The 23494-nt window shown below is 37.3% G+C and overlaps 1 protein-coding gene across 1 annotated transcript in view; it reads left to right on the forward strand.

The window, feature by feature from the left end:
- The window catches only part of LOC122108014 (contactin-6-like), a 253962-nt gene that overhangs the window by 89928 nt on the left and 140540 nt on the right, over nt 1–23494 (forward strand). Inside the window, 1 exon segment of the mRNA XM_042679950.1 lies at nt 17743–17869. Within this exon segment, the coding sequence (XP_042535884.1) occupies nt 17743–17869 (127 nt within the window).

Raw genomic sequence — 23494 nt, forward strand, 5'->3', positions numbered from 1 at the left:
CTCACCCCTTCTCTTATCTTGCTTTTGCTATTTTGGTTTTGGGTACAGGTTATTTCTATTTTATTATTTTCAATCATTCCAGAGCACAGTTACTGACATGTACTTTGGGGATGACGGAAGGAAGACACCAATTGTGACATAATAAAAATACATATTTAGTTTCTAACACTGTTCTCCTAAAACCTTTGTAAGAAATATATATGAAGAGAGTGAGAAAAAGAGAGAGGAAGAATGGCTCATATGAGAGAGAGAACATAGAGGAGAGGGAAGAAAAGTCAGGAGTATTTTTTTATTTTAATATTTAGTATTTGTTGGTTTTGGTTTTTGACATGGCTTTCATTTATCTTATGACTATATTCATTAATCTATCTAGCTACAATCACATGCTGGGTTATAAGAATGTCTTTTGTATTAGGGAAATATCTTTTGAAGGGCCCATAGATATCTTCAAAATGGCAGATGGTTGCCAAGAAGACCAAGTTATGATTAAGAGCTTCAAACTTTCAGTCCCATTTTGAGCAAGGCGGTGGGTGGGAGATTGAATTAATAGTTGATTATATCTATGTTAAAATCATTCATACACATCCCCAACTCTGAGGTTCAATGAGCTTCTGGGTTTGACTGCAACCATATGCTGTGGGAGCAAGGCACTGATAATTCCATAGGAACAGAAGCTTCTGTGCATGAGACCCTTCTAGATGTCAACCACGGAGGCTCTTCATCTGAGTCTTCCTTTACATCCTTTATCATAGACCCATAAATATTACTATGAACTACTAGATCCTGTTTCAAGCCTGAGGCAGGTCTTGGTATAAAGCCAAGTTAAACAGAACTAAGAAAACTCTGGGCATCTAACACTTGCAAGTAGTTCCTGAAATGGAGGAAGGACTTAAAGCAGCCTTCACCTTAAGGTTTACACTAACTCTAGGTGTCTCAGGACGGAATTAAATTTTAGAATACCCATTGATATTTGCAGAGTCATGCTTGGGTTGAAAACTTCACATATTTGACATCTCAAGTTTGTGAGGAGAGAAAGAGTTTTATGCCAGGTTGTGATTTTTGAATATAAGAAGGGAATGTTGTTCAAGATTACATTCTGATCAGAGCAGCAGACAATCAGAGCATTGCCCTGACTGCTACTGCATGCTTATGGCATGTATCACAATGTATTTTCTCTGCATGTCATCTTCCATCTACCCCTGCCTTCTGAACCTTTTAAACCACTGGCTCATGGACTCTTGTTGGAAGTCTTCTAATTGACTCCTGGATAAACTCATCAAAAAGATAATTATAAGGCAAAGTCCAAAATCTGTACATAGATAAAAGACCCTCCTTGATTTTTTTGTTCTTCCACGAATACTGCTAATTCTCTCTTTGCCAAACTTTCCACATTACACATGTTCATTTCCCTATGTCTGTTTCACTAGCTACTGTCTCTTCCTAAGATCTCTTCCCTGACCACTTCTAATGTCCAGGTCCTAAAATAAAAAGCTTCGTCCTCTGTCTAGAATCTGGTTGTGGGACAGTGTGCCTCGATGGCCAGACTACAACCTTGGACTGCATTTGAAATCACATGTGATTTTGATGCAGCAGAGCAAGTACTGGCATTGTGATCACCAAACTGGATTGCCAGTCTGCAGAACCAGAACTACCTTCAGAAGTGATTATATTTCTTCTGTAATAAATAGAATTGAATCCTTCTGTAGGTAAATAGGAACTAAGTCTAAAATTATTCACACGTTTTCACAAATACACACACATTGATGCTAGGTTTCATGTATGTACCACTAACTGCAATGACAGCAAAGGCAACCACACACACACACACACACACACACACACACACACACACACACACACGCGTATATGTGCGTGTGCACGCACCTCCTGTGCACAGTTACTGTCATGCCCCTCTATTGATGGAGTTGTATTCTAAGGAATGAGTCATTATGTGATTTTGTCATTGGGTAGATTTTTTAGAGGTCATTTACACGAACCTAGATGGGTTATAAGTCAATCGGTTGACATGGCCACCTGATGCAATCCAGGAAAGCAGTAAAGTTAGCCTGAGGCAGCTACTAGTGTAATTTGGCATACTGTTTTACAGTGAGCTTTTCATATAAGTGGAAAGAATCTGTTCTAAAATAATAACTGCAAGTAAATTATGGTAAATACATGAACCCCTGCCATAGTTGTTGCTTAATATTACCAATATTTTGTGGATAGTACCTAGTAGTCTGTGTTATACTTTCATATGACTGGTAGCACAGTAGATGTGTTTCCACCAGCAACACACAAACACATGCGTAAAATATGGTACTACAATGTGAAGACAGCCACAGGATCACCAGGTGATAGGAATTTTCTGCTTTGTTATAGTCCTGTGGATCCTCTCATGTGCAAGTTGATCATTTACCAAAACATTGTCAGGTGCGATGTGACTGTGTGTGTATACATGCGTGTATATGTACAACCTCATCTCTATCAATACATGCAAACCAATCTTTTGCATACTCTAAAAGTCGGCCTGACTTCAATGGATCCATTGTTGCTTCCTCAGCTTAGTTGTGAATAACTCACAAATAAAGCATATCCAAGAGTCCACGCACATAAAAATCTAGTACTGCAGTCATAAAACTTACTTTGTTTTTCTTTTATTATTTTTTTATTGTGAAAATACTGTACAGAGGGGTTACAATTACATGGGCAAGATAATGAGTACATTTCTTATCAAGCATTGTAGCCTCCTCCTTTGTTTCCCCTTCCCATCCCTTCCCATCCCCCCCGCCCCCCCCTACCCAATCCTCCCTGCTCCCCGCTTCCCCCCCCCCCCCCCCCCCCGCACCAAAGTTGTAAAGTTTGTTTTCGACATAACAACTTGTACATCTCATTGTTGCAATGGGTCCACCTGTATCCCTATTTAAACGATTTGATAAAACTTATTTTGTAAACACAGCCAGCACAGTAGGAAACTTTTTTTTGTTGTTTGCCAATGTATAGATTATATGTACATTAATTGGCCTAAAGTTGCTGAATTGGCTTAATGGAACACCATTGCCACCTTCTGGCCATGTTCAATTATTATTGTGATTAGCCAAATTATGCAGATGTATTAAAAATCAGATTTTGGTATGCAATCCTCATAAAGGAACTTTACATATTTAAAGGTAGAATGGACACCGTGATGCAGTTGGTCACTTCATGATTTTTTTATATAAAACAATAATGGCAGTTAATCATTTTAATATTTAATATAATATACCTTAGTAAGTAAAGAATATGGATTTGAATATCAACATATTAATTTAAAGGCTTGGCACTACCATTTGTTAGCTATAGAGCCTTTGATAGGTCTCTTCTAGACTCCAACTCTTCTAGACTCACATTGTTCAAAAAGTGGAAAATAAGAAATAGTAGCAGTGATTTTCATTGCGGGATTGTCATTAGCATAAAATGAAATAAGAATGCCAGCATTCAGTAAGCAATCATGTATATCCCTGAGTGTCATTTCTGCAGTGTTACACATTTGGTGGCAATTCTTATAAAGGCAACTTCCTCTCTATTTTCCCACCAATCTGTAGTTTAAATTACAAATGTAAGATATTCTGAAAAACTGTCATTTGCTATCTAAAGTACAGTACTCTAGTTGGTCAATTTTGTTTAGATATGAATCAGTCTGATAGTAAATAAAATGCAATGCTCCTAATTGTTCAGTTTGATAGATTTTAATCATTATATATACAATGAAAGCACCACTCACCAACAAGATAAAACATTTTCCTTACCCCTGATGTCCCCCTGTCTTTTGTCTATCTGTTCTCATGTAGGATCCATGCTAATCTTTCTCTATCATACCAATTTCCTGTTGCCAAAGTGCATTTGGCATATGTTTTGCCCTTACCACTCAAACCATTTCCTTCATGTCCTGTAGCAATTGTAAAGAAGAGAATGGAATAATTCATCCAGAAAGGCTACTGAGCCCCTATTTAAGGTTTATAACTCTCGGTAAGCATTGTTTCTCAGATTGTCCAAAGGTAGGAGTCCTTTTAAATAAAATATCATTGTGAAACTATTCCTATTTTAAAGGTAGATGGGAGAAAATGTCTTAGAAAAATGGCTTAGACAGCATCTTGTAGAAAGCATCGTGTTTCTGAATCTTGAGCTTTGGGTGTGTTCAAGCAGTAGACTGCTTACCTAGCAAGCTTGAAGCCTTGCATTAAAACCCTATGTACAAACCCCAATACAATAAAAAAAATAAATAAAGATACATCACCCTCTACATCTGAATATCAGCACTTGAGGCTGGTTTATCTTAGCAAACTATTTGTTGATTGGATTCTTTTTTCTTTTTTGGTCAGCCCTGAGTCTTGAACTCAGGGCCTGGGCTCTGACCCTGAGTCCTTTTGCTCAAGGCTAGCACTTTGAGCCACAGTGTCACATCGAGTTTTCTGGCAGTTAATTGTAGATAAGACTCGCACGGATTTTCTTGTTAGTTTTTCTAAGGAAATTACACCATTTGAATTTTTCCCCGAAAATATCACACTTTAGTTTATATATTTGTGCATTATTGTCTACAACCTAGTTGTTTTTATTTGTACATTTATAAATTAGTCCTAGCTGGGTGCAGGTGGCTCAAACCTGTCATCCTAGCTACTCAGAAGGCTGAGATCTAAGGATCACAGTTCAAAGCCAACCAAGGAAGGAAAGTCCTGTGAGACTCTCATCTCCAATTAAGCACCAGAAAACTGGAAGTAGTGTTGTGGCTCAAAGTGGTAGAGCATGACCCTGGAAGGAAAAAGCTCAAGCCCAGAGTTCAAGCCCCATGACCAACAAATAAATAATAAGTAAATAAATAGTTCTAGCCTCCATATATGACAGGACCGCCTGTGACAGTATCATTTATCTCTGGACCTGAGTTACTTTGCTTATGATAATTTTTTCCAGGTCTATCCATTTCTTTACGAATAATGTAATATCATTATTTCTGTGAGGGTAGTTGTTAGAGGCATGATAAAGTCTTGCAAATAGCCGGTTCCTTGTGAAGTAACCGGTTAATGTCCTGGTTTTAGGGGCCTCATTTTGTCATAGGTACAATGTGAGAATAGGTATGTCTTTTGTGGGTCTGCTGTGAGAATTAAGCAAGATGGGCGATACTTCACAACATGAGGGGATCGCTGTGTGGACCCTATCTGCTGGCAAGCTTACAGAGACCCCCCAAACTGCCCTCACTTTTGCTGAAGAAGTCACTGAACTTGGCAAAGCTGGGATGGTTACCCGTAACACGTGACACTGTTTATTGTCATCCAAGGATGCAAATGCAAATTAGCTCAAGGTCAGACACACAGCTTCCCATTAAAAAAAAACAACTGTGCAACTTGGGTATTGATCTCAGGGCTTTAACCTGCTAGGCTAGTGCTCAACTGCTTGAGCCAAGCTTCTACTCATTTTTTGCACTTAGTTTTTAGGTTAGTCTCTGACTCTTGAATAGCTAGGATTAAGGAAATGCACAAGTCACACCCAGTCTACCAAACTTCTTTTTGTTCTCTCCTGAAGGTATACTCATGGTGCTCACTTCCCCTAGCAAAGGGAGGTGACAATATGTGAGGATTTGCACTTGATCCTTTATCTTCACCGAATTTTATTTTTTGAAGTTTGATGGTATCGGTATGGTTACAGCCTGTTGACTGGCCATAATCTCTAGCTTCTCAGTGTCCAATGGAGAGTGTAATCTCAAAGTCTCCCAGTAACCTCCCATACCATAAATCATACTGTCAACACACCCCCAGTAATGCCCTCATCTCTCACCGTAAATCACACCATTTATTGGCATGAATTGGGTGGCAAGTTGTCCTAAGCTCCCAGGAACATTCACTATTATCAGGTAGGAGATTCCAAGAGCTCAAGGATTACTTCCTGGATTGTGGAAGGGAGGGTCAAACATTTCTTTGGGCAAATTTAATCTCTTACTGAGCAGATATATGTTTCCACACTCATTAAATGTATAATAAACGCTTGTGTGATTCGTAAGTCTTAGTACTAAGTCATTCATGGATAAATAGTAGTATGAATGGATTTTTTTCTTGCCTGAACATTGTAAAAAGTACTATCAAACTCGTATTCACTGTACTTTTCTTTTTGTGGTACGTCAGTGTAGATACTGCTACACAGTTAAGGTATTTTACTCAAGATAATGAAGTATAAATGGATGAAAATTCTACCTAGCCTTTGATTTGACTCTTCCCTATTCTGATTTCTCAGTTTAGCTGTTGGATGAACTTGAGTATCCACAGACTTTTTTGGGTACATATTTATAGCTAACCCCTGGGGCTATCTTGACAGATGTTGGAGCATATTCATTATGCATAGGATGTTACTATTCTCACCACTAGAGTAATCTGACTTAGCCATTCTGTGGAGATACATCACTGTTGCTTTCCATAATCTCTCTCTCTCTCTCTCTCTCTCTCTCTCTCTCTCTCTCTCTCTATATATATATATATATATATATATATATATATATATATATATATATAAGTCCTTTACCAGATATTTCCACAGCCGGAGAATTTTTTTTCATGAGCTCACAGAAGCTTGCCCCAAAGTCAACAGCAAGTGATTTCTTTTATTCTCCTTAGTCCAAAAAGTTACTCTCTCTGTCACAACACAAAAAGACACAGTGAAAGGTTAGGTTCCATCTCATTACTGGTAATAGGAATTTCCAAACTAATTTGCTAGTAGTTCTGGAAAGATCTCTTTTAAACCTTGGTGATACAATCAGGAAGAATTTTGTTTTAGAAGTAGGTATTGTTTAACAGCATTTGGCATTTGCTCAGGCTAAACGTACATCTTGAGCTTTCTGTGTTTCTTTAGCGTGGTGATCTCTGCAGACATATCTCATGGTATATGGATCAGGAAGCCTGGAGTACCATGGGTGGTGGAGGGTTGGGCCATGAATTAGCAGTATTAGTTGGCTATGTAGCTGGATGGTCACTGGATCCATGCTTATTGTACAGTGATAAAACCGAGAAGCCACATTTTGAAAGATCCAATGAGGAATCTTTATTAAGAGGCTGACAACTGCATGGTGGACTCCTGTCTCAAGGACCAGCAGCCAGCAAATACACTTAACACTGTTAGGAAACTGAGCCATGAAAGTCAGAGAGGAATGAAAGAACAAAACAATACCAACAAACCAATTCCGTTCCAGTGGAGAGCTGAAGCGGGATGCCATAGTGACTGGCAAAGAGACAAGAGACAGGATACAAACATGGAGATTGGTGTAATGGCGCTGAGCTGGTCTGGACCTACACAGGGTACAATCAGGGGACCCTCACCTAGGCACTGTACTGACAAGTTTAGTAACCTCTCAGCCAAGTGCCTGCTCCTGCCTCCAGGGATTCAGGCACACCCAGCCCCTGGGAGGCAGGGCCTTCAACTTCCCTACCATGAAAACAAGATGCCATACCCTACTATCCACTATGTGACCAAGATGGTGCCAGCCAGACCTGATATTCCCACTCCATTATCACCTCAGCAAAACTGCTTCACTGCCCAGATAAAATAGAGACAGTATTGCCACAATTTTCTACTTTTAAGATGCATGAAAAATAAAGGTGATTTTTTTTTTGTTCATTCATTTTTGCCTATTTGTTTGGTTCTCTCCCATTTTCCCTGCTTCTAAGGGCACACCTCTAAAGAGACACCCAGGAAATGTTTGCCATTGAATAAAAAAGGGTTTTGTTGAACATTAACTGACATCATGGATGCAAATCCTTTTGGACCAAGACCTGGCACATTCTAAGCCATTATTTGAGATCCTCATTCAAAACAATGTCCACCTTTAGCAAACACAAAATAAATGCTTTTATATTAAAAAAAATATTTGGAGATGGGTTTATAGAAAATACGTTAATTGCAATCTAATTTTTTTGAACTATGATTCCTTTGTCCTTTTACTTATTGATTCACTAAATATGCTTCCAGCAATCATTACATGGCTTGCACTATTGCACGTAGTGGTTATAAACAAAAATAGTCCTAAATAAAAGATGTCCATCCATTAAAATCTTATGCCCTGTCTTGGTCAGGGCTGATCTCCCTTATGTCTGTCAGTGATCAATAGCTATAGAAGAAGAGATGTGTAGGAAACAGGTATTCAGCTCACTAACTTTTAATCTATTGTCATTTGTGGATCTGTCAGCTGCTCTACAACTCTTGAACTATGAAAGCATTTTCCCTGAGACAAGAGGTTATTCACAGACTCTCCTCTCCACTGCCTGTGTCTGCCTGAGATAATTCCTCAGCCAGTTGTTGCAGGTTATAGACATAATTGGCTATTAGTCATTTCGGTGCCATTGTTCACTGACATACATTTCAGCATCATCTCTCAGCCATCTGAAAAGCAAGGTCCTGGTTTCTGATTAATCTTTGACTGGTCATTGAGGATACTGAAGCAGCTCTTGGCTAATTAGACCATTTTGTCTCTAACCTAATCCTTTTCCTGAGTATTAGAGTGATAGAGGTGCCAGCCATTCTAAGCATAGCCCTGAAAACCTTACTAATCAGCTTTAGTAATTTGCTTGGGGTATCGCTCAAGTTATTCAAGTCAAATTGTTGTGAGAGGTGATAACTAAGTGGGCATTTTTATCTCCAAGTCAATTACACACATTTAATGATGGCTAAGGAGCTCATACAGTGAAAACTAATAATAACTAGCCACTGTTTATGCAATGCTAAGATACACACACATACAAGGTGCTAAAATAGAGGAACTGTTTAGTGACGAACCCTCCCTGTTGTATAATTTCTCTATACTTGGCCACTCACAGCTCTGACTTTTGAGCCTTTTACTGTTAGATGAGAATGATATTAGTATCTACAGGATTATGGAAATAATTAAATGGCCTGAAATAAAATCTTACATCTCAGTTCCTGCCCTATAATGTGTGCTAATTATAAGGTTGTTATTTTCTAGAGAACCATCCTTTTCCCTGAAACAAATGTGAAAGGATCAATGCATTTTCCAATAATTCACATTAAAAAATAATTCCCTCATTTTAACCAGGACTGTAGACAATCAGACAATCAGGAAAGGACTGTCTAGCTTTGCTGTCTCTATGGAACTATATATATATGGTGTATTAAGAGTTCGGGCCAGAACTCTTAAGAAGTCAAGGAAGACAGAAAAAGATGTGAACTTCATTGTCCAAAGGATGTGAGAGTAATCTTCCTCAGCAGTTCCATCCAAAACAAACAGACAAACTCTACTGACTCCAGAGCAACCGTAGAAATAGCCAAGATTATGGCTTAAAACCATAAACAAAACCAAAAATAAAGGAAAAAAACAGATAAGGTTGTTTGATCTCTTATTAATCTGTCAGGCAATTAAGAAAGATTTCTCTAAATCATAGTTCTAACCTTTGTATATACTATCTCCTCAAATCTGGACTCACCTTGGAGCTCTTTAAATGCACATTTATGTTTTAGTTTCTTAATGTTAAATTTTGATTTTTTTTAAATTTGGCAATATCTATCATTTGAGCACAGAGTCTTGTAATTGATCAGCACTTGAGACATGGGGCAGATGACATGTTTTTCTAATTGCCGTTGTGATCATTACTCTTTGATTGTTCGTATTTGTTTGGTTTTGTATTTTGAAACCATTTCTGGCTATGCATCCCAAACTCAAGGTACAGAATGCTGAGATGTTAGGGGTGTATACCAATATCAACTAATCCATTGTTCTTTACAATGATTGAAAAGTCACTTTGATTTATCTTTGTAGACCAGTCTTTATCAAGTCTTACCTTAACTAGATGGTTGTTTTAAGATAGAGTTGCCCAGTGCAGCTGAAGTAGGCCTCAGATACAATACCCTTCTGCTTCAGTCATTCAAGTTCTGGGATTACAGTTGTGTACCCCCAGTCATTTAAGTTCTGGGATTACAGTTGTGTACCCTCATTAGGTTTTCTGGATTTCTCTAAATGTTCTGTGATTTCTTTCAAATCAAGGTTTCTTTATATTTGTTTTTTGTTTGTTTTTTGCTGGCCCTGAGGCTTGAATTCAGGGCCTGTGCTCTGTCACTGAACCTCTTTGTGCTCAAGGTTGACACTCTACCTCTTGAGCCACAGCACCAATTGAAGCTTTTTCTTAGTAGATTATTGGAGATAAGAGTTTCACAAACTTTCTTGCCCTGGCTGGCTTTGATTCGTGATCCTCAGATCTCAGCCTCCTAAGTAGCTAGGATTACAAGCGTGAGCCACCAGCACTTGGCTCAAATCAAAGCATTTGTACTTACTTATCCTTGCTGTTTTTGAAAGAATGCATTTATTCCTAACTCTTCTGTTCTTGTATTGTTAAAATCATGGCTTCAAATGTTAGCTAGCTGGTTTAAATTCTGTTTTCTCAAACCTGAGGAAATTAACATTTCATCAGAGAGTTATAGTAAGACAGAAATCAGGTAATAAAGGTCCAGTTAGTAGACAAACACTTACCAAGTTGACAAAAATGTCACTATTACTATCATCTTCCAAACATCAGCTTGGATATCACTTGTATTATAAAGCAATCTCTGGCCTTACAAGAGTCCATTAGATTGAAACTAATATTAATTATCAGGACATCTCAAACACTTCTAAGAACTTATGCTAAGGAAATATTAAGTGTGGAAGTGTATTTTGTTGCATTACTTATACTCAGAGAAAAATCAGGCCACACAAATGTTTTTCTCTGGATATATCAGACCCTAAAGGATTATCATGAGCCTTTTAAAAAGTATTGTTTGAAGAAAATAAAAATTTGCTAGAGTCAATGAATAACAGAAAATACTTAGGTTATATTGTTACCTGGATAATAATAGTATTAAACGCTGGCAGAGTACTGAAGGGGTTAATTCAGTGGTAGAATCCATACTCAGCATCTACAATGTGCTGGGTTCAAAGTCCAGCACCAAAACCTTACAAAAAAGTTTTAAAGATGGTCAATTTAATGATTATTTTTCAGTGACAAAAATGAGTATTTTATTCATTTATACTTGAGTCTTCTAAGTATCCCACCTGTTGTTTTTATAATGGAATAAATTAATAAGCTTAAGAAGTGCTGGTAGAACACGACTATGTTTATTGCAGCATTATTTACTATAGCTAAGATATGGAACCAACCCAGATGTCCCTCAGTAGATGAATGGATCAAGAAAATGTGGTATATATACACAATGGAATTCTATGCTTCCATCAGAAAGAATGACATTGTCCCATTTGTTAGGAAATGGAAAGACTTGGAAAAAATTATATTAAGTGAAGTAAGCCAGGCCCGAAGAAACATAGGTCCCATGGTTTCCCTTATTTGCAATTTCTAGTGTATGTCTGAGTCAAGCAGAAAAGGTCAGATAAGGTGATGTTAGGAAAATGAACCCTAAGATATGTATTCAAATGTTTTTTTTTCTTTCAAGCGATTGTTTCTAACACATTTATAAGATTATTTCTTTATTGCTTTGTATGTCCCTCCCCCACAGTATAACCCCTGCTTTCACTGTATTTGATGTCGGTATAATTTGTGGAGGGGAAGTGGAAAAATAAATCGTTTAAATAGAGATACAGGTGGACCCATTGCAACTATGAGATGTACAAGTCGTTATGTCAAAAACAAACTTTACAACTTTGGTGCGGGGGAGGGGGGGAGGTCTGGGGAGAATTGGGTGGGGGGGTGGGAGGAGGATGGGAAGGGATGGGAAGGGGAAACAAAGGAGGAGGCTACAATGCTTGATAAGAAATGTACTCATTATCATGCCCACATAACTGTAAGCCCTTTGTACAATATTTTCACAATAAAAAAAGAAAAAAAGAAATAAATTAAATTAATTTAAAAAAAAAAAAAAGAAGTGCTGGTAGACGGGGACTGGGAAGTTGGCTCAGTGGTAGAGCTCTTGCCTTGCATGCATGAGGCCCTGTGTTCGATTCCTCAGCACCACATAAGCAGAAAAAGCTGGAAGTGGCTCTGTGGCTCAAGTGGTAGAGTGTGAGCCTTGAGCTGAAGAATGGAGGAACAGCGCCCAGGCCCAGAGTTCAGGCCCCACGACTGACAAAAAGAATAAATAAATATATAAATAAAAATACTAGAACAAGATGGCAAGCAGTAAGAATGAGGGGAAAGTAAGAAAGAGAGGGAGGAAAGTCTTACAAATACTTATCATCTTAACATCTTGGGGGAACTAGCTATGTTGAAACATTGCAGTAAGAAAGAGGGCCAAATTAAAAGATTCAGAACAGATTGAATATAGAAGAAATAAAAAGAAAATATCAAGGGCTTTGCTCACACCAGGAATCAAACAGTTTTCCTGCTCATGAAAGAAAACTTCATTGATTATAAGCCTGAAAAAAAAATTTAAAAAAACCTCCCTCATGCTTGGCGTTTCTATAAACTGTCCTTGTCATCTAATCTTTATATTGAGTCAAAGACAATATAGCATAATGAATCGAGGGATGCTATTTCATTTTGTTATTTCATCGTTGAATTCAGTCTTGTGTAATTATGGTGTTTATGGAGTTTAAACTGATGTAGCAAGAGAGGAAATAGAGAGATGAGTGTTCAATCTGCACTCGCAGCAGGCAGGGCATTTCTTCATGAGAGAGATTATTTTGCCACATACAGAAAACATAGAAGAGGACTTTTAATTTTCATTGGTTAGAAGCTCCCATCATGAATCTAATTCTACAGAAATAAGTTTTGAATCCAAATAAGGACAGAAGTAGCAAAACTGTTGCACAGTTTATAGCAAGAGAGACCACAAACAAGGGCGAGTCTGCCTCCACTAGCCATCCTGTGAGAAGAGAACTCAGGTAGAAGCATGGAATTATAAATGAACAGCTGTGCTCTTGGCTCTAGGCAAGATTCCTGAGACAGAAATAAGGAGTGAGGCTACCAAACATCCAGAGAGATATTAGCTGATAAAACTTAATCAAGCTAGTTTCACAAAGGGCAAATCTTTTCTGACAAAATTGGTGGCATTTTTTGCACGGTACCCAGGTCAGAGTAAAAACGTGACTGGAAAAAGAGAGAATTCAACCTGAGGAGGCAGAAAAGCATAGACGACATCTATTAGAATGAGATATCCTCTTAGCTTTCCAAACAAGACCGGTTGGGTAACATTCAACCCAAAAGCACTGATTTCATTAAGATGTGCATGTTGACAATACGCATGGAGAGGCAGGACTGATAGACTGGTATACTTCGCTGGGATTCTCTTACCAAAACTCCATATTGCTTATCATCAAATGTCTGCTCTTTCGAGATTGTTTAAGACATTTTTCTCAGTTGTGTATTTGTTTCTTCCACATGTTGCTCTTTCCATTTTTTATTGGTGTGTATAGGGAGTCAGTGCCCTTTTAGAGAGATTATCTCAGGAAGTAATCAGTGGGCCATTGTAATATCTAAATGATCATAATAGGTTTTATGGGGTTTTCTAACATCTTTATTCAAGGACATTTTAGGAAAGTGCTTTTAGGTGCTTTGTGTGCTTGACAGTATGCTATTATTTTCCAAGGGTTAATGTTAAAATGCTCTAAAATTGGGCAACTAATAAGGTCAAAGACCCAGAAGTTCAAAAAATTCATTTGTTGGCCTCTTAGTGTCACTATCCAGATAAGCTGTCTTTTATTCTAAAAATATAATCAACACACTAACACACACACTAACACGTTAACTTGCTGGTTTTTTTCTTTACTTATCTATTCCTCTTTATTATCTCATATATTTACAAAGTAGGCTATGTACTCTACCATGCCATAATTTTGTTCCAGATTACTGAAAGTATGGCCTGAATATCTCATTCCATTTTAACTTTGAATATGAAATTTCTCCCAGAAAATAAACAAATCAGAAGCTTCCTGAGTATCAACACTAGAGTTTTATTGTTTTTGTTTCTCTATCATTAAGCCACTAACATGTATAATTCTTATCATGGAACAGTACTGCCTTATTATAAATATTATAATAATATATTATGCCTCTTGTATAAAGTCTCTTGTATATGCCTCTTGTATATAAACAACAAAAAAGCTCCATGCCCTAATTCTTGAAACATATTAATATATTGGATTGTAATGAAAAGAAAGAAGAATTAAAATTTCTGTTGAGATTACAGCAAATGATCAATTGGGCTGGGAATGTGGCTTAGTGGTAGAGTGCTTGCCTAGCATGCATAAAGCCCAGCGTTCGAGTCCTCAGTACCACATAAACAAAAAAATGGAAGTGGCGCTGTGGCTCAAGTGGTAGAGTGCTAACCTTGAGTAAAAGAAGCTCAGGGACAGAGTCCAGACCCTGCTCAGGAATTCAAGTCCCAGGACTGGCAAAAAAATAAAATAAAATAAAACAGTAAGAGCAACTTGGTTCAGCTGACATGGTCCATTAATAGTCAAAATGGTCATAAATATCCTTAAAGGCCGGAGAGGAAGGCAGAAAAAAGTCATGAAGATGTGCCTATCAATGGAGTTGGTTGATATGAGAAGAATGAAATATTCTGTTGCTGACTTTGGAGCTGGAGAAAAATGTTCACAAGCCCAAAATATAGATTGATTCTAAGAGGTGGAGAGTTCAGCTTAGGGACACCATTTTGGAATATTGACCTATATGACTGCAAGAAAATAACTTCTTGTTGTCATGATTTAATTTGTTAAAGTACCTATAGAAAACTAATATGATAGTGTCCTATATAAATATTGGCAATATGTTATGAAAATTTTCTTCATAATTTGAGTCATTTATTTCAATTTCATAAATGTTGAAGATTTCTGGCTTCTGTCCTCAACTTCATTTCTGCTTTTTCTATGTTATTATGATTCCTTTCCACGATGTAATGCCATGAACTGTGCCTCTCTCCAGCTATAGCATGGCATGTCATCACCTGCTAATATCTATGTCTATGAAATGCTTGAGCAATTTAAATATAATTACTGTTTTGTATTATGTTTTTGTCAGTCATGGGGCCTGAACTCTGGGTCTGGGTGCTGTCCCTCAGGTCTTCAGCTCAAGGCTAGCACTCTACCACTTGAGCCACAGCACCACTTCTAGCTTTTTTCTGCTTATGTGCTGTTAAGGCAAACATTCTACCACTGAGCCACCTTCCCAGCCCTAAATATAACTACTTTTAATGACACGTGTGTGTGTGTGTGTGTGTGTGTGTGTGTGTATGCTTGTGTGTGTGCCTGTCCTGGGACTTAAACTCGGGGCCTGAGCACTGTCCCTGGGATTTTATGCTCAAGGCTAGTGTTGTACCACACAGCTTCACTTTTAGCTTTTTGGTGGTGAATTGGAAAAAAAAGAATCTCACTGACTTTCCTGCCTGGGCTGGTTCTGAACTGCCGTCCTCAGATCTCAGCTTCCTGAGTAGCTGAGATTACAAGTATGAGCCACTATAGCCTGGCCCAATTTCTTTCTTGATTATGGTCCAATTGGCAGCTGTAAACCAGTTTCCAATTCCTCTAAATCCTATGTTTGTATTCTTCTTATTCTGCCTATTGTCCCTCTTTGGCAGAGTTGACTGGTCTCTCCTCTTGGAAACAATTCCTCAATGATGTCCTTCAGAACAGTTCCTGTGACACTGTGGCCTGTGTCTTTTGGTACCTGGTTTAGTCTCACTGTGTTGATCCTCCATTGAGCTTCTTTTTCTTCTTTATGCTTGTTCCACTGGCCATAAAACACATGTACCTTTTTTGTTGTTGTTGTCAGATGTGGGGCCTGAACTCTGGGCCTGGGCGCTGTCCTTCAGCTCTTCAGCTGAAGCCTAGCACTCTACCACTGGAGCCAAAGCACCACTTCCAGCTTTTTCTGCTTAATGTGGTGCTGTGGAATCGATCCCAGGGCCTCATGCGTGCAAGGAAAGGACTCTACCCCTGAGCCACCTTCCCAGCCCAGCACATGTATCTTCAGCCCATAAATCTCACCTGAACTCCAGACTCAGGTATAAGAATGGCATCTTAGGTCAATTTAGAAGGATGCCCAACAGGAGCAGCATACACAATACTTGTAAAACCAAACCATTGCTTTACATCTGCCTCAGCAAACTGTCCCACTATCTGAGGCTTTCCCTTTTTTCAGAAAATAGATCTCAAACTATATTTTCTGAGCCTGACTATCTTTTACCAATCTTCACTTTGCAAATTTTCCTCGAATCCATTACAATTCTCATTGCCCCATTCTGTAAAAATATAAATAATAGAAATCCATCTGGGACCTAGTTATTATCCATCTCTAGCAGGAACACTCTGGTCTAAACCACCATTAGCTTTCATTTATATACTACCAATATCTTCAGCCTCAGGGAGTTAGCACCTGTGTTTCTGTCTAGAATTCTTTCCCAAGGCATCTTCTAAGTCCTACCCTCTTTAAGCATTTGTTCAGTTGTCACCATTGATGGCATCCCCACATCCACCCAGATTTCTTGCCTTATTTACCTTCTGTTTTTCTTCCTGCCAGTCTCATACACCATGTGTTTATTTGTTGATTCTTTTCACACTTCCTCTAATTACATTACAAGGTCAGTCACAACAGCAGCTCGCAGTTTGGTTCACTGCTGTATTTTTTAGGTCTCAATAGTTCTTATACTCTACAGGCCTCCACATATTTGTTCAATACGTGAATGAAAAATGAATGAAACACAACTACTTTCTGCTCTTATTTCATACTTACTGTCTCTCATCTTTCTCTTGTCCTTCTTCTTTAATAGTTAAAGGCTTCAATGGGCCCACATGCTTGACTTCACTGATAAAATGGACTAGCTTATAATACTCTTTAATCTTTCCTCATCCCTCACATTGGATCAGTTTTAGTATTTTCTTGGCTTTACTTCTAAATGCTTCACAATAGGTACCATATCACTCTCATTGTCTTTATTCCTGCTGACAGTGCCCAATTATCCTTGTGTTTTTAAGTACTTGATAAAAAATAGTTCTGATGGTTTCTCTTTCTCTATTCCTTCTCCAGTGGATCATAGATCTAAATATACCATAAACTTGATCAAGGAAAGACTGGGGAAGACTCTGTTCTAGATTTAAAGTGACTGCAGCCGGGCGCTGATGGCTCATCCTTGTGACCTAGTTACTCAGGAGACCGAGATCTGAGCATTGCAATTTGAAGCCAGCCCATGCAGAAGAGTCCAGGAGACTCTTATTTCCAATCAACTAGGAAGACATGGGAAGTAGAGGTGGGGCTTAAGTGATATAGTGCCAGCCTTGAGTGAAAAAGCCAAATGAGTGGATGAAATCCTGAGTTCCAGACCCAGTTCTGGTACAAAGGAAAAAAAAAAATACATGTGACTACAATGAAAAAAACAACACATAGAAATGAAATGATGCTTCTTATTCTCACCTATGTCCTTTTTCTGTAAATAATTGGGTTAGGGAGAAAATGATAAAATGAGATCTTAAGGATTAGAGGCTAATTGCAAAATCAATGTTAATGTGTTGGTACTCTTGGTTTATTGTAATTATTGTATGGTAAGTTAGAAGAATCTCCTTTGTTGACAGGAAATGTAAACAAAGTTATTTAGGGTAAAAATTGGCTTCTGTAGCAAAGTTGATGTATGTAGTCAGAAGAAAGAAAAAAACTCTCTATTTGCAACATTTCCTCCATGCTTGAGATGGTTTCTATATAAAGTATTTTAACATGTGTACAGAGATGATATTGAACACAGTCCTGCACTTATGCGAGGGCACGCATCTTAGGTGATGCTCTTCTTTTCTATTCCCAGGTGAGAGCCGTTTGAGCCGTCCTGTTTTTACCCAGGAGCCACAAGATGTCATTTTTCCTTTGGATTTATCAAGATCTGAAATCATCCTGAATTGCGCAGCTCACGGTTACCCTTCACCCCATTATAGGTAAAAATCCTACCCCTGGGTCCTGCTCAGCTTTTCCCTTTGTCATTGATGTAAAGCATCCATGCAGTGAAGTGCTTTAAAAGGGCCATAATTGGACATGTACAGCTCAAGGCATTTTTTTTCTACTGGTACACAGCCGTGTACTCGCTATTCACATAAAGACACAGACATTTCCAAATCTGTCCCTTGTGCCATTTTCAGGCTCTCTTTTCAAGTAACCACTCTGTCTTACTTGCTTGTTGCGTTTGTTCTTGAGATTCAACACCATGAAGAGCTATATTGTAATTAGAACTAAGAATAAAGAGATATAGGAACAGAGAAACACAGGTGGGCAGGATGGCAGTAAGAGAGACAAGAAAACAAACTTGATTGCTTCAGTGGCAATGGGAAAGTGCAAGCTCACCTTGCTTTCCCTAACCCCACACCAGTTTGGAACCAAGGCCTGACTTCACCCATTCACAATGACCCTGAAAATGGTCCCATAAAAGCCACACTGATTAATTGTGTGTGTGTGTGTCTGTGTGTGTCTATGTGTGTCTGTGTGTGTGCTGGTACTAGAGCTTGAACCAAAGGCTTTGGCATTGTAACTGAGATTTTTCCATTCAAGGCTGGTACTCTGCCACGTAAGCAATAGCTCCACTTCTGGCCTTTTATGAATTAATTGGTAATAAGAGTCTCACAGACTTTCCTGCTCAGATCGGTTTTGAACTTTGATACTCAGATCTCAGTTGCCTGAATAACTAGGATTATAGGTATGAGCCACCTGCACCTTGCTTGAATTTATTTTACCAATAAAATTCCATAACTTCATCAGCAGATCTCATTACTCTGAAAGCTATGGAAAAATGTTGTTTAGGATAGCTCTGTACCTTCTAAGGCAGACAGAGAATTTCTGTTATATGTAAATAGGGAAAAAATAGATATATTTCTTATGTATTAAAGAAGGAATAATAGTGGAAAAGGGCCAGTAATGTCTTCTTATTTATGCAATTGACAGAAAGGCAATTTGGTCCATATTGTGGATGGAATTCACACATTTAAAAATAGATGCATGTATAAATTATACTTATTTAAATGACAAGGATATTTAGCTGGTATGAACTGTGTATGTGATCTGAATACAGGGAAGAAAATGAATATTAAAATGACTACTGAGGATCTGGGTTTTAAGGCATTTTCTAAAAGTTTCACATATGTAGGGGCAAATTGACACACATACAAAAATCAACAATTTTTTTGGCAAAATAGGCCGGATATGCTGAATTTTGAGATGAGAATATAAATATATGTAAATACACATAATTCCTTTTATCTTAATTTTTTCAAGGTTAATCTACTACATGGCTTAAATGTACCCCAACCTTATCTTGTATTTTATACAACTATCTTCTTTTTCTTTTTATGACAAAGTTCCTAATAAACTGTCTTTTTAACATTTCACTTATGAAAATTTCCCTATTATTACAATTACTTAGCCAACATAACTCAACTGATAGGAAAAGATTGATCACTTTACTGTTTGTTTCTCTCAGTTCAAGGTTTGCTTGATTGTTAGTTTGCTCTCCTTAAATAATGATCTGTTTTATTTAATTTACCATCAAGTTACATATATAAAATCTGATTAACATAATCTTCCAGGAACACCTAATATTTACAGTTGTAATTTCATGTTTTGAAAGCTAATTCAGTTGATTATAGAAGTTGGTAAGGTTTGGTAGGGAAAGAAGTAATATTTAAATCTCCATAATTTTTTTAAAGTTCGCTTTTAAATAAGTTAAGTACATCATATACATATAAGGGTAAGAAAAATAAATGATGTTCATGTAAAAGTACTGGATGGTGGTAAGTAAAATGATGTGATTCTGAAGACAATTTGGAAATTAGCATTTCTATGAAGAAATAAATAAAATAAAGACTAAAAACAATAATGTCACTAAATAGCTTATATTCCTAAAATACTTGTAAACTGAAAAGCTAAAGAAAAGTAATTTAGCTTCTTATTTCTAATCTCTGTAGCCTGGCTTACTTCATCTCTAACATTATATTACAAAACACTCATAGAATAGAAGTTTGAAGAGAGAGCAGGAATTAAATTTTTAATTCCTAAATGTCAGACTCAGACCCAATTTCACTGATAATAAAGCAAAGGGCAGAGGTATTTCAGATAAAATGCATTAGCAACAAAACGTGAAAGTTTGGTTTTAATATGACCCTTTCTTACTTAGATTTTTATTTTAGAAAACTCTCCACAATTGTATTCACCCGGGGAGGGTGGGGGGAAGGGGCGGGCTGCTGTGCAGAGAAAACAAGAGAAAAGAGAAAAGTGAGCCAGAGTAAGAACCAAGGAGAGACAGACACTAAGACAGACAGTCACTAAGCAGGTACATTAGAAGGAAAAGTTTTATTATCACAGACAAGATATTTAAAATGTTTGGGTATAGTGTAAAACAGAAACAAAGAGCCTTTGACTAGAAATAAGTGTTCTAGTCTGTCATCCCATTTATTTTCTTCTTGGTATAAACTCCCTTCTTCATAAATATGGAGTCCTTTTTTGCATAGTAGTTTTTAAAGAAAGAGAGCTCAAGTGAAATCTAATATTTAATTTATAAAAAAAACAAAAAAATAAAAATAAACACATTGTTGTAACAAATGTATTCTGTTCTCTCTTTTGAAGGGAATTAAGCTGTATTTTTTGTTTCCTTTACTAAATCCAATAAAGCAAGCAAAATTTCACAGAGGTAGATGGCAATGTTAAAAGTAGAACTTTGGAAAGTTTAAGAGCAGTATGCTGAAAGTCACTTCCAATGAAATTCATGTTCTCACCAACAGGAGTTTAGTGATGGCTAGAAGATAGGAAACACTAGGCAAATCTGGTCAAAAGATTTCCCATGGGAAGGATTTCCCTAATTTTCAAAGATCAAATAACAAGAGACAAAAATCTAGCCAATGAGCCTTGAAAAGGAGAGAGAAATGAGCTGGTCAGTTGGTCAAAGATGGTGCTTGAGTATGTTTGCTTATTTATATTTACTAAATCCAGAAAAAATACGATAGCAATGAGCTTGTTCCAATATTTTATTTAGGTAAATGAAATAATACATATAAAAATTATTTCTTTGTAGGCTATCATTTTTCTCAAATAAAACCAAAACTAACAACAAAACAAAAAGGATTTAGTACATGTGTTTTTTGTTTTTTTGTTTTTTTCTTTTCAGGTCAGGGGTAGGTTTATTCATCGTTCTGGCTGGCACCAGGCCATGTTGGCCCTCCACATGGCTGGGAAAGGCCTGGGAATGAGAGCTGGGAAAAAGAAGAGAAGGAAAGAGCTAAGAAAGAGCAGAGAGAGGATGTCTGGGCCTGGGCTAGGCCTTAGCTAGGGTACGGGGCTGAGGAATCGAACCCAGGGCCTCAGGCTTACAAGGCAAGCGCTCTACCACTGAGCCACCTTCCTAGCCCTAGTACATGTGTTTTTGAAGATTTCTAACACATTTTCTCATGACCTGGTCACCAGAGATAATTCCTTGTTATAATGTGTTCATTTTCCTCTTCATCTTGCTCAATCATGTTCAATCCCATGAGATAAAGCAGAATGCATATTATTGCATATTATGTGCATATTATTGTGCCCATTTTATGACCAATGAAAATGGTTCCTAGGGAAGTCACATGACTTATCCAACCATATAAAACAAAGGATGCTAAGGCTAGTACTAGAACTCTTTTCTCAGTAAAACAGTCTCATATTTACTCTATATTGAGATCAGTTAGTAATATTTAATATTTAGATTTTATTGATTTTCTACAAAGTCTGGGAACAGATTCAGAATAAGCAGTGAAAAATAAAGGCTTAGTTTTTGAAACAAATACACACACACACACATACACACACACACTCAACCAAGAGACACCAAATACAACCCCAGTTATATTTTTTAACACAGAACATAAGTGTCTAACATGAAAAGCTGTTGCCAAGAAAAAGTCCAGATTTTAGTTCAAATCCATTATACTTCCTGGAATTAATATATTAACTATATGCTAAAAAATAACCACCTAAATTACACTTCTGAGTTTTATCACAAGAAAACATCCAAGATTTGCAATGTTATCAGTAAAGTGTCTATGACATTTGCTTGAATTCATTAGTACTATTTTTCCATTGATTTAAACATATTAATTAGGACAAAGCCCACACCAGGAGCTGAACTCCTGATCTATATGCACAGTTTAATAATCATTGTACCATAGTGATTAGAATGATTACGAGGATACTGTGAAAAATTCATTTGCTGCAGCTAAGCCAACAACTTTGAATTTGTGTTGAAAAACAATTACTGAGCTTAATTAGGAGCATGTAATGATGACAGCAGTTATTTCAGTGATTGATTCCAAAATTAAAGAGAGCTGGCAAACTAAGTAAGGGTATATACTTTGCTTTGAAAATGATAGGGAACACAGAGGTCCAAAGATCGTGTCCTGTAAGCAAATTATGAAAGACAGAATTACAGCATTTGTTAGGAGGATATGGGCCTCTTGAGACAAGCCTACAGAAAGAAAAGTTTGTGTTTTCTTATACAAATATTGAAAACAAGAAATTGCCTGTATAAAGCCCTATAGAAAAAAAAACCCAATGTACTCTTTGAATGTTGTCTTTATTTATTGAAGAAAAGTTGAAGCATAAAAAAAATAATGGCCAGGTACTGGTGGCTCACACCTGTAATCCTACCTACTCAGAAGGCTGAGATCTGAGGATCACAGTTCAAAGGCAGCCTGAGCTGAAAAGTCCATCAGAATCTTCTGTTAACCACCAGAAAACCAGAAGTGGTGCTGTGGCTCAAAGAGTTCTAGCTTTGAACAAAAAAGCTCAAGGAGAGCGTCCAGGCCCCAAGTTCAAGTCTCATGACCAACAACAACAGAAAGCTAATAATTTAAAAATAACAGGGTTGTCTCAAAACTTGTTATGGTTGTGGTCCATCACTGTACAAAGTCTTTTATAGAGAATATCCTAAGTTCATGCTTCTTTCCTACTTTCACACGTATTTGCCAGATTTTCCCCATTGGATATTTCAGGAAGCTCTTCATTTGATATAATTCTATAGAATAATATTACTTACAACTAACTGGCCCACTTCACCAAAATATTTTAGAAATGATTTCATTATGAATGAAAAAAATCTCACTTGTCAAAAATCCTACAAAGTCTGATTTGGAAATCAAGTGTATTGTAAATTTTTTATGTATTTCATTTATATATTCTAAATTAAAGACTGAGGTGCAGATCTAGCCGGTGCAGAAACATTTGTGAGATTTTTGTCTCCTCTTAACCAGAAAAAAAAAAAAAGCTACAAGTAGAGGTATAGCCAAGTAGTAGAAAATCATTCTAGAGCAAAAATATAAATGTAGGCTTGAGGCCCTGAGTTCAAGCCCCAGTAATGACCAAAACAAACAGACACATACATGAATAAATAAATTTATATTCAATGAACTTGTATGCTTTTCTCTTATTAATCAATCTTTAGTAATCGAAGCCTCAGCTAGGAATCGAGCAGGAGTGGGTAGAGAGTTTTGCTTTGTTCTCCATTCTTACTGCTGTTTGCTGTAATTTACTATTTCTAAGTGTGTTTCCCT

The sequence above is a fragment of the Dipodomys spectabilis genome, unplaced genomic scaffold (genome assembly GCF_019054845.1).
Source record: "Dipodomys spectabilis isolate Male_0828 unplaced genomic scaffold, ASM1905484v1 ptg000054l, whole genome shotgun sequence".
Lineage (NCBI taxonomy): Eukaryota > Metazoa > Chordata > Mammalia > Rodentia > Heteromyidae > Dipodomys > Dipodomys spectabilis.